Source organism: Dysidea avara, chromosome 5 (genome assembly GCF_963678975.1).
Source record: "Dysidea avara chromosome 5, odDysAvar1.4, whole genome shotgun sequence".
In the NCBI taxonomy this organism is placed as follows: Eukaryota; Metazoa; Porifera; class Demospongiae; order Dictyoceratida; family Dysideidae; genus Dysidea; species Dysidea avara.
Window position 1 is genome coordinate 5,353,863 of NC_089276.1, and position 13,475 is coordinate 5,367,337.

At 38.4% G+C, this 13,475-nt stretch overlaps 1 protein-coding gene across 1 annotated transcript; it reads left to right on the forward strand.

Moving 5' to 3' along the window:
• The first annotated feature begins 7,775 nt into the window (after positions 1-7,775).
• LOC136256558 (uncharacterized) lies at positions 7,776-13,400 on the forward strand. The gene is made up of 3 exons (XM_066049537.1): positions 7,776-7,858; positions 12,890-13,234; positions 13,393-13,400. Exons 1-3 carry the CDS (start codon positions 7,792-7,794, stop codon positions 13,398-13,400), a joined length of 420 nt encoding a protein of 139 aa, XP_065905609.1. The 5' UTR covers positions 7,776-7,791.
• Positions 13,401-13,475: the final 75 nt, after the last annotated feature.

The following is a 13,475-nucleotide window of genomic DNA, read 5'->3' on the forward strand; positions in this document are numbered from 1 at the left end:
GACAACAGTACTATTAGATGCACCACATCCAATAATCTTGGAATGACATTATTCGATTTGTTAACATGTTATGTGAATATTCATTAGCAGTGTAGTAAGCTATGGTCAGATGAATAAAGCCAACCCAGAAACTTGAGATTGTGAAAAAAAGTGGCATTCATACTGAAATATTCCATTTTACTGACCCAACAAAGATATCAGTGCTTCAGAATAATTGGTCATTTTGTTCACAACTAGCTAGCTATTTGAATAGTAAAAGTTGCTATGTTTCAGCATTAATACCAATTGAATATGCATGTGATCATTGTAAGCTCTTATGAAGGAGGGGTTGGTCACACACAATTATTCAAACTGTGATCTCCAAGAATGATAATGTTGAACTTATTCAATATCAACTCCCAATTATTCTCAAGACCACATTATATATTCATGCCAGGACCCTTACAAACCTTATTTAGTACATCACTGCTTTTCTAGCTGCTACAAACCAGCCTCAACATCCAACTCAACACTTGATTATGTAATTGCTTGTCTGCATGAGATTTATGATACATTCCTCTCTGAGCTGTTTTATCCTCATTCACATGTGTCATCATCGAACAGAATACAGTTCAAAAGTTCATGCAGAGCAGAAATGTCACTGAGCAGATATGTGTATAGATTCAGTGAAACTTTTAGAAGACAGCTCAACACATACTGTTCGTGGTAAATTCAGGAGCCAGAGCACATGCACCCAGACAAAGATGCAAGTGGTGAGAGAAAAGTTACCTGGCTATAATTATAATAGCTACACTCAATTTTAAAGCTGTTTCGTCCTTAACTTTTTGCAAACCACAGCATCTGTATGTGCCTTGAACTGTACTTCACAAACCTTCAATTTTTTATACATCATTTTATTGTTTAATTCTTTGGCTCTGCATAATGAAATAAAACAAATTAAACCATAGATACAGTATACCATAGGGATTGGAAACGGAGACTCGCGCACAAACATATCCGTGTCTCGCATGACGTAAAGAACGCACCGTCACTAGGGCTTTCATCCGTAGCTAGTAATGGCGAGTGGAATTGTCCGTAGCTTTATAAGTGGGTTTTGTGACGAAGCGGAAGAATCTTCCCGGATGGAGAGTGGTAGAAAGTTTGTTGAAGCATTTTTGCACCATATTACGAACGGAGACGCTTCAATGGACGCTTTTGACGAATTCAGCGAAGAGCTAGTGATGTCACTTAAGGAAATATTCGACAATTTGAGGGAGTACAAGTCCATCTCCACAAAGAAAGAGAAACTCTGGTGTGAATTCCACCGTAAAAGACTCCACACGTTTCCTGATATTTGGAAGCGTTTTTGCAGGGGTTTAGACATCCCATGCAACCAGCTGGTGGCACAAACAGTCAACCTGAAGCTATTTGAAAGCCTATTAACAACCTTTTTTGCCAAAAATTCGGAAACAGTGGCTGCACCACCATCTAGTAGAACTACTTCTTTCTCTTTTTCTGATGACGAGTTGAATGCACTAAGATATGTTGCAGGATATGTCCCATATTCCATACTAAAGAGATATGAAAGAAACCACCAGACAAAACCAGCAGTATTGGAGTGCCTTGGAAATATGGCGGTAGCCGGGGATGACAGTGACATCCACAACTATACAACAAAGTGGATTGAGACAGTGAACCGAGGAGGATTATTTCCCATCAACGATAAATCATTTCAATTATTCATTGCCATTGAGAGCATAGTTATACAGACACTATCTACCAGTTATATGAACACTGTACAACATGACAACATCAAAACACATACAATAAATACATGCATAAAAAATACACAAGTTCAGGAAAAATGGACTGTGTTGACCAAATACATTGATTTTGAGAAGCCAGATGATGAGATAATGTTATTATAAGAAATTGTAAATCTTTGGGTTACTATACGTGGATTTTCTGTAGCAGCAACATGGTTGGAAACATTCAAACAGCAAGTTAAAGTGAACACAAAGAAGAAAAAAAGCTTACGCCAGTCTCTTTTATCAGAGTAGCTAATACATGCAGTTCCTTTAATATATATAGCTACAGTTAACAAACATGATCACATTCCTATATATATATCTATATAGTTAGTTGTTTGGCTGTTGTATAATATTCCTGTTATTAATATACATTAATGCATTATACAATCAATGTAGACATTTGGATCGCCTTTTTGGCAGAGGAATCATTGCTGCAGCTGTTAAATCAGACTGCTCCAAATTCCTCTTCCGTGAGCAGTTGCCTCTCACAGGATCCAGGGCCATGGATTTTTGGATACGAAGAGCCCCTGCATTTGTCAAACATTGTTGTAGTGTTGGATTGGTGTTTCTACCCCCTCTTGCCCTTTGTTTTCCATAATAATTTTCCAGGGAATCCTGTGATATCCTTTCACTCAATAAAAACAGATCACCTTTCTCGTCATCATTGCATTTCAACAAGAACCTGGTCATTTCAACAAATGATTTAGCTACAAAGAAGACGCAATCAATCATCAATGCACACAATATTGATGCATGTACCTGTCATGGTCATTCCCTCCAGGGTTGTGTGACTTATCTGCATAAGTTGTTTGTCACTTGGCATTAAAGTTGGCCACTGCTTTGTAAGACTACTTTCCCAGTCTTTCCAATATTGCAAAAAAATCATCTTCCAACCACTTCATGCATATTGTATAGTACTTATTTAGCAATTCACCCTATTTAGTATACCTTCAATCTGAGGTCATCTGGCTTTGTGTAAGGCTTCAAATTGTTCTTCTTGTTTTCCTTCCATGCATGTAAACAACGCACATTAAGACAGTCAAAGAATTTGTCCATCATTCTGCAAAATTCTTCAGTACCTGCAGTTTCTATCTCACCAAAATATTGTAAAGCATCTGCTACAGACATGCTTAGAACCTACAAATGCAATTTGCAGAGATATAAGTATAATATAACTATACTGTATAAATCTTTAAGTAATAGCTATAACAACAATGTTATACAGCATATATATAGCCATATAATATACATAAACAGTTTAAGCACTGAATTGTATACATGCATGGGTAGTGAACTATATGGGTTGAACTTGATTGTTTAAGTCATAGTGTAAAATTATACCTGTGCTGCCAAATCAACACGCATCCTAGAATATGATGTTAATTCTATGTGTTCTCTTTTCAGCTTTGGCAGGAATGTTATTCCTTTAGATCCAACTGCCATGTCAGTTAATTTGTTGTAGAGGTCTACTATATGTTTCCATGATATTTGATGGCCGTTGTTCTGTATACATATAATGTAGAAGTATATGCATAATATACATATACACATCATTATAATTTTGTGTAGTACAATTGCATAAAAGAATGGTGATACATGCAGTTGGAATAATAGTTTAATGCAAATAGTAAACAAAACTTGGTTGCGGGTATATAGCTAGTGAACCTTAGATTGTGAGATGTATTTAGTTAGCTAATTGTATCAATATATTAAATTACCCAAAGTTTTCTTGTGTATCCATGGCCGTAGGAATGGCTCAAACAATTTCTAGCTGTTTTAATAAGGTGTGGTGGATCCGAGAAAAAGTAAATGTCACGTTCTTCATTATCTGCATATGGATTTTTTGTCTTGTATGTGCATGACTCATTGCCTTCTTTGTGCATTCTAAAAAATTTTCTGTTAGGGCTAGCACCATCAGCTGTAATTCCAATAACTTTAAACCCGCTATTTTCCAAGTGCCGCACACCCTCCCAGACAATTGGAAATAATTCACTGGCTGTGACATTGTCAGTTCCGAAATGTACTAAAGGAAAATCTAAATTGAAAAACACTCCTCGTACCATTAAGGTTAGCAGATGTGATGCAATAGGTGGATGGTCACAGGTATTATTAAGCTCTCTTTGCAAGTCACAGATGGCATTATTAATGTCTCCAAGGTTAACAAAACCAATCATCTCCCCAGTGTGCTTGTTATAAGCAATGTTCTCCTTAATTTTCATCTCATCTAGAACTAATATAACAAACCGCTGTGACTCAGGAATAGATTCAATTTTTGCTTCTTGTTGTAGCATTTTCAATATTTCTGGGTGGAATGAGCCAGGTTTTTCCTTTATGTAGTTAGTGTAGATTTAGATGAGTACTGGAAGCAATCTAGATATGGGCACTCTCACGTCAGTGGCCTAGCCCTGGCATCAGTTGGATTAGATTGATTTATTAGTTAGTCACTTACCCTCTGGAACTAAGTCGGAAACTATATTGCCTGTTGTTCCTTTCCAGCCATTGCTGGGTGGCAGTCATTAACGTGTATACATGTTTACTCTGTCAGACCATGTGGTGGCAGTGTAAAATGGTATGAGCTGGTTAATGCCTGGCAGTGTAACTGATAGACGCAAGACCATGATTTCGTGTGACTAGCAAGCACAACTCCGGTTTCATACAACCCACATGCACCCTTCATGCCAGCTTGTCTACACTACACATTCAACAGAGCTAGTACCTTCTATATACAACACAATTTAAAGCTCAGTATATTAGTGACCAACTGATAACGCGCATGCTCATTGCTATAATAGTACAACACAATAGCTAACATTAATTTTGCAACACTACACAAGCAAAACGTAAAGGAAGGTAAAAAAACAAAAACAAATATAACCAGTTACCACCAAGTGCACTGATATGAGAAGCACAACTCAAGATTCACTATCAATATCTTCTGGTAAATGATACTTCCGTGTTAATGTATTGACAACATGGCTTCAAGTTTACTATCTGACCACTTGATTGTTCTGCACATACATATACTGGAATATATTTTGTTGCTGAATGTGTGTTCTTCATCCTTATGGTAAACAACTCTCAGATTCTTCAGTGTTAACAGTGGTTATTCAGCAATATTGTGTGTAGGTATGGATTCCATCATTGCACCTCCCATTTCCTGTAGGATTGATTTCAGAACAATCTAATATTTACGTTACACTCTACTAATGTACTAGTAACTAATGACATGGTATATTGGTACGCAAAGTTACTGATGTGTCCTCCAAAATAACACAAGTGTAAACTGTAAAATTATTAAAATGTCCAGTATGGTAACACGAATAGTAATTTCAATAAGCTATTTACACGGCACTGACGATGTAAACACCAGAAAACATAATACTTTTCTAACTGCTCTTACTGGCAGGCTTACAAAATAACACAACTGCTAGAAGCGCTGCTGGGTTACAATAAGCTTACCACAGAAGTTAGCGTCAATGGTCATTTCAAATCACTCGTGTACTAGAACACACACAGGCAATTTCGCCCTCGAGTAGAACAGTAATTAGCCCAATTGTCGCAACGCTTAGGCTGTAATTCTTCTACAACGTGCACAAAAGTGGCTTCTAACGAATTCGCGCTGCACTGGTATCTATGGTGACGGTCACTCGCGCTCGAGACACGGATGGTATTTCACGTCTGTTGCGTCATATTGGGAATTTGTACAGAGATATCACGTGAGTTACTTCCGTTTCCAATCCCTTTTGGTATACTGTATCTATGATTAAACAGTAGCTATGTACATGGGAGCCCAACAGATTATTTGATTGGACATGAACACTTGTCTGCTCTATCATCAGCAATGTTAACATCAAGACATGTACTGTCCTCAGCATGTCATCTAGATTTGTACTGGAATGCATGATTCCTTGACAATGGCTACATGTGAAGATGGTGACCTTGACATATATGCATAGTAGTCTGGCGGCGCCCGCCCCTTCGCATAGAGTAAGGGTCTGGTATGCTTAGCATAGTGGAGTTGTACCGGATTACCAAAAACTGGTGCAACCAATCAGAACGCTCCACGCTTAATCAACGCACTTTTGTTATGTTACTTCTAAAGAATGAATCAAAAGCCGTAACAGTACTGAAAGAAACAAAAGGAGTTAACCAATAAAGAACAAAGAGAAGAAAGTGTTATTTCGGGAAGGGCTTTTCGCCTTGTTTGATACGCGAAAAATCCGGGTTACGCTCTGATTTTCTAGGTAGGGACGGAGACATACGTATTCTATAAAAGTAGACCAATCCACTATCGCCTGTGTAAAGGCGAAGAAAGTTCAATATCTCTGCCACAGTTTTGGGCGAGGCACTTCCGTTAAGACCATTTTCGTTACGTCATTACGTTCAAATTAAATTCCTCTAGAACAACTCGGTGATACTAAGTGTACCAGACCCTTACTCTAGGCGAAGGGGGCGGGCGCCGCCAGACTATATGCATAGTATACTGGTTCAGCATGCAGTGATGTCCCAAATTGAATTGCTATTTACCTTTCAGTGGCAAACACTTCACCATTGATCATGCCTTTTTGTTGTCCATGTGGTGGTCTCCCACTGACTGTAAATTGACGTCAGGTTGCAGTAGTAGCTACCAACTAGATCAAACATAACCCCAACCCCTGACTGTAAATTGCTACTAACTATATCAAACATAACCCCAATCCCTGACTGTAAATTGACGTCAGGTTGCAGTAGTAGCTACTAACTAGATCAAACATAACCATAACCCCTGACGTCAACAATATTGTGTCCAGGGTTATGGGGTTGATGTGGTATACCTGGATTACAGTAAGGCATTTGACTCTGTACCACATCGTAGATTGATTTCTAAACTTGAAGCATACGGTGTGCGTGGAAACTTGTCCCTGTGGTTATCCAATTTTCTCACAAATCGTTTTCAGAGAGTAGTGGTTAATGGGTCTCAGTCAGATTGGGTTGATGTTCAGAGTGGAGTACCTCAAGGTTCAGTCTTGGGTCCCTTGTTATTTATACTGTATGTCAACGATGTGCCTGACTTCATTGAGAGTAATTTGAAGATGTTTGCAGATGACACCAAGATATACTCGGTCATTAAATCTTTTCATGACAGCCTTAAACTACAACGTGATATCAACAAGTTAATGCAATGGTCAAGTGTTTGGTTGCTTAGATTTAATGCAGCCAAATGCAAAGTAATGCAGATTGGTAACTCTCTTCCTGCATCATACACCATGTACGATGGCACTACAAATGTATCTACTGACCTAGAACTAGTGAACGAGGAGAAGGACCTTGGAGTGTGGTGCACAAGTGATCTCAAGCCATCTCTACACTGCCAAAAAGCTGCAGTCAAGGCTACACAGGTTCTTGGGCTTATTAGGCGATCTTTTAGAATTGACTCTACTGATATGTTTATATTTCTGTATAAGATGTATGTTCGACCGCATTTGGAATATTGTGTGCAATCTTGGAGTCCGTACTTGGCCAGAGACATTGACACCCTTGAAAAGGTTCAGAGTCGTGCAACTAAACACCTTCGCGGATTAGCCCACTTGACTTATGAAAGCCGTCTTGAAATTCTGGATCTTTATTCTCTGTATTGCAGACGTCAAAGGGGTGATATGATTGAAACATATAAGATACTTAAACGACATTATGACTTGGACCCATCTACATTTTTTACTTTAAATACTGCTACCACCAGGGGCCACTCTCTTAAGCTTTTTAAAGAAAGATCAAGATTACTTGTTAGGCAGAACTTTTTTACAAATAGAATAGTCAATCTATGGAACTCCTTACCTGACTTTATCATTTCAGCACCAACAGTTGCAACCTTCAAGCTGCGCTTGGATAATTTTTGGAAACAATCTAGATATGGGCACCTTCAAAGGCCTGCGGCCTAGCCTGGCAAGTTAGCTTGCCTTGGCATCTACAAGCCCATTAAATAATAATAATAATAATAACAAACGACATCACGTGAGTGAAAATGGCTGCTAGTGTAGTTACGCTCCCTGCGACAGTTCTTGTGTTCATGAGTGCTTTTGTGATTCAAGGTATATGGTGTTGTGTTGAATAGTAATGCAATTGTGTATATCGTGTAAACACGACGCTCGAGCGTATAGGCACAGGTCTGTGGAGGATGCGTGATGGGTGTGCCTCAAGCGTGATTCCACCGGCCTGATTGTTTACTGGAAATTTGTCTTAGTAGAGTTGCAATTGCACGCTTGCTACAGACTTATTCTAAATAAAAGATGTGGTAGGCCGCTACCCTTCCCTACTAGACCATCGCTTCCTCTTTCCCGCCCACGGCTCAGGCGAGCTGAACTGCCCAGCCGAGTGCGCCATTAACTCTGTGATTGCGCTTTCGGCCATCAGCGTGCTAGGATGAAAAATGGCTATAATGATGATTTTTTTTTCTCTGTCTGGAGGATTCTGGCTTATAAACGGTTAGTAGCTAGACTGAGAGCCATTGCAGGGGCGGATCCAGAATTTCTCAAGGGGATTCGAATGGGGCAGTGTTAAGCTAGGGGCTACATTGGGGCAGCATGCTTTATTTAGGGTGTCTGGAGGTATCCCCCCCCCCCCCCCACACACACACACACAGGAAAATTTTCCGGATTCAGCTTAAATTTAGTAATGATTTTGATCAAACTTAGAGTTTCCAACTCAAAATAGGAAGGTGCTTCCTTTTGTTTCCGGTGATTTTCACACACTAATCTTTAAAATAAAGCAAACAAGTGCTAATTTATTATTGGACTGCTTGTAGCATTGAGTATCAGCATAAGTTTAACACACAAAAACATACAAAAACTGGTCACGTGACCAAAAATGTCATAATAGTTAAATTGGGAAGCTTGTTAGAAAATCACTGTATTTTAGGGTGACTGAAGTCACAATTAGTGTATTATCTTGCCTTATAATGAAGACTTCTACATCTTATAGTGCTATAGCACATCCTTTATAGCTGTAATGGGATTGTTGGCCACTTGACCACTTTTTGGGTATTTACAGTTAAAACTGCACTGGTATTGAAAGTAGTAAACAGTTTAATAATACATTAGCACTTGTTTGTTTTATCTTAAGGTCAGCCTGCATAAAAATTATCAGAAACAATGAAAAGGCTGTGGCATCATCTTATTTTGCAGTGGAAATCCTATATGAAGGGATTTTTGACCACGTGACCACTTTTTGGATATTTACGTATGTTAAAATTATGCTGCTGCAAACATTCCAAAAACAAGTTAGCACTTGTTTGCTTTATGTTAAAGGTAAAACATGTGTGAAAATCTCCAGAAACCACAAAATGAAATACCTTCCTATTTTGAGTGGAAACCCTACTAAACTTTATAGCATAAGCATTGCAATCAGTATGGTTGAATTTCAAGGGGTCTAGGAGTGCAACATCTAGCCTTAGCCTAAAGTGACGCTATAAAGTAATAACACAAAAGGTGAAACCACAATAAGCAATAATCTGAGTTGCAGTTGCTTCTCCAAGCATTTTCTTATCAGAGAAGGGTAGTTATTTATGTTTGGGAATTTCTGATTCATACTGTAGTTATTGTAGCTAGCTGTAGCATCTCTTTGGATTAAGGTGAAGTTGTACTTTTGTCGTATGTGATGTTAAAATGCTTTATTATACACACCTTTATATTATTTAAATACAACATACAAATGGAAAGGATATATGTGACCCAGTCTGCATGGGAAAACCGGGCTTATCGCCTATTTAAAAGTATCGAGAAATGCCGGTTTTAAGTATTTAGTGTGTTGTAGCTCGCCAATGGTTGAAGCTATGTGTACCAACTTTTCGCATGTTTTATACCAATTCCTTACCTTCCACAGCATTCACTGTACAAGTAGCCAACAACTAAGTTTTCCGCCATTTTAGATAGTTTTAAACCGAGGTTGACTGTATCAGGTGAGCTGCAAAATGGGTGGGAGGTGGGGGGCCTGGAAGGTGGGCAAGATGGTGTTCAATAATTGAAAAGGAAAACGTAGGAATGAATTAGGCCAAGTTTTGGGCCATTGAGGTCTCAAAATTGGCTAAAATGAAAGGAAATTCACAGCAGAGGTACTTATTCAATACCACAGAGCTGTACAGCCACATACAGTCATCCCCAGGCTGACCAGAGCTCCATTAAGGCCCCATACCGCACGTACAGATCGCCACTGGGCTTGGGAAAAGCAGCCAGCAAAACCAGACTACTCAAGTCTAGCTGATTTTGATTGTGGAATTAGATAGTTTATTCATGTAGTTTTGTGTCCTGGGTGAAAAATCGAATCTGCTGACATGGGCGATAATACCAGTTTTCTCAGACTGGGTCACATATATACAGTGGTCATGTTTTGTTTGTTCTAAAGAGAAATTATTAATGTGGAGCTTGCATGATCAAGTAATGGTGCAGCCCACAGACATCGTAACTTTATACGAACTCCATTTTCACTAGCATTAATGTTTTAACTGTAAAAGTAAGTATATTAACCCAGGTGTCAAGTTTGTAGCTGCAACTGAGATTACATATTTAACTAATAGAGTAGCATTTCAAGAAGAATTGATTTCATGTATTCATGGTACATAAAAGATATAGAATTTTATAACTTCTACGCAATTGGCACGGCAGGAAGTTTGGCACTATGATGTGCATGAGAGGTTCAGTTTCAGCATACACACTACATGGTCTTTGTTCCTTATAGCTTAGAAATTTTAATGATCTATTAAAAATAGTTGAATATTCTATTAGAGTATTTCAATGTTAGCAGTGTTTTGGCTATTTTATCTCTGGGATATAACTTTTTACCCCTCTTGTTGGTTCCTAGAAGAGATCAGCTCTTCCTTTCTTGCTCTTTCCATCTTTTCATTGCTCATGTGTGCTTAAAATGCAATTTCACTTGTATACTAGCTCTACTTCTACCTCTCCACTAGCTCTCAAGCTAGCACATAGTAAAATTTTAGAGGGGGTGCTTCAGCACCTCATGCACCCCCTTCCCTAAATCCACCATCTTAACAGCCATGCACTGCTGAGACCAGCTGTATGAACAGTTGTTTCACAGTTTCAGCTGCTTAACTAGTATAGTAACCAGCTGAACTGCAAAACAACTGTTGGTCTCAGCACTACATGGCTGTTGAGATGGTTGGCACTATCCTATGTAGTAATGAGTCAATTTGGCTCTTCTAACTACTAGCTAGTTAGCTTTAGGACAGAATCCTCTAGATAGTAAAAAATTGAATGATAGATATTTTCCTCATTTTTTCATCCTAGAACGGTTTAGCAGGCTGATGGCTGAAAGCGTGATCACATAGTTAGTGGCACACTTGGCTGAGAAAAGCTAAATACCTATTATATAGTATAACCAACGAAACGTGATACTAAATGAAGTGGATATTAATTAGCCAGTCACCAGCTACTGGTCTGCAAATTTAATTTGCTAGTCCCTTTCAAATACGGTAGTTGTGAGTTCATGGTGAGTTCAAGGCAAGCTAGGTTGGACCAGTCATAAGTTTAAATAGTGCAAAAACAAGAGAGATTGGCAGCTAGCAGTGGTGATGTGATGGTAGCTGGTCACTGCAAAATACAACAAACTTAGAAGAAGGGACTCAAACCACCAACCCGAAATTCTTGAGTCCTCCACCCTAAATATCGTAATACTACTGCTTTATAAGATACTAGATGAATAAAAAAATCGTCAAATCGGTCTGATCAAAATCGGCAACTTATCGCTCAGGACTTTTGTGTTGAATACTTCAAACTGGAATTTTGTTGACTGAAACATACAACTTACATATACAATTACACCAATGTGTGCTTGTTTGTTTGTTTGTTACATAATGAACATGAAGGCCTTTACAATTTTGCAAGAATCAAAAACAATGAAAGAAGTACTTCAATAATCATAGGTGGTAGAAGGTGAGGTTTGGTCAATACTTGTAACAAAGATCTATTATTATTCTGATAGACCAGTCAACCACTCTAATAGAACAGTCATGTTTTATTTCTGTGAGTTGCTATTTGACTTACCTGTAAACAATATCTCTAGACACAATAGCACTGCATAAGCAACTTAGGAAAAGCTGACCTCTATATTTGGCAGAGGCAATATAGCAGGCCAAAGAATGGGAGTAGGCAACTTTGGCAATGAGAGTTTTACAGTGAAGTTTGAAAATCCAACAAATATATGGATGCCTTTCTAAATAGTCTATAATTGCAATTCAACTACCTTGCTGCATGGTAGGAAGGTGATTTAAAATTTCAAGTTTATGCTTTGGTGCTTTGTAAGTAAAACCAAGTACCATCAGTTAAATACCTAGGAATTACCATTTATGAAAAATTAAACTGGTCAGAACATATCTTGAAAAAGACTAGATTACTTAAACAAAATCCTGCCCTTTCCATATTAAAGAGTCTTGTTACAAATCCTTAATATACATGCACAGTTTGGGATCCATACACTCAGAAAGATATCCTCAATGTAGAAATGATTCACAGATGTGCAAGCAGATTTGTCACAAAAAGCTACTCATGGTCTACTAGTGTAACTAATCTTATCAATAACCAAGCCTACAAAGTAGAAGATCACATCTGAAAGTTACTATGATTCATAAAATATCAAACAATCTAGTAAACATACCCTACAGCCAGTCTCTTATCCCCTGTACCTCACATGCTTGCCACCATTAATTTTGTCATCAGCTCCCTCACTCAAGAATTAATAGCCATTTATACTCGTTTTACCTGTCAGCCATCAGATTGTGGAACTGCCTCAGTCAGCAAATAGTCACCTCTCCAGTTTCAGAACACTTTAAAAGAATACTCCCTACTTTGTGACACACACCCCACTTACACACACACACACACACACACACACACACACACACACACACACACACACACACACACACACACACACACACACACACACACACACACACACACACACACACACACACACACACACACACACACGTGCGCACACACTTGTAACGTACCACATACTCTCTGAGGTTGCACAGTAATCACTAATAATAATAATTTTTCATTGTGATATTTGTGTTAAACTGTGTATTATACATAATTCTGTTGTTGCAGGTACCTCTGCTCAGTTCTCAGTCACCATAATCAGTAATCCAGCTGGTACACCAGTTAGTGGATCTACTAATACATATGACTATCCCATATTAAGTAGTGTCACTCTGACATGTATGGTGACATCAGGTGATGGGTCAACATTTACAGTGACCAACTACCAGTGGGACACTACAGGATGTTATACTAATCATCATCGTAATACTCCAATGTGTTTTCCTACTGGTCAAACAACACAAAGTGTAACTGGTAATAATCTACTTGCAGAGGATGCTGGTACCATCACTTGTACTGTAACCATTGGTGGTGTTGACTATACCAGTGAACCATTAACAGTTCGTATATCAGGTATACAAAGCCATACACTGATATTTGTATGCATTTGAGTGTGCACATTCGTATCTTATATCACATGGCTAGAACTTTTGAAGTTTTGAAGGTGTAACCTATGTAATAGAAGCCATGCAGTTAGCATATGTTAGTGTTTGGTTGTGTATGACCTACAGAGAACTAAAGTAGTTTCTTATCTCCACCTGCATCATTGTTATCCTTACTGCATCAATGAAATTTTTTTGTACTATTATTGGCT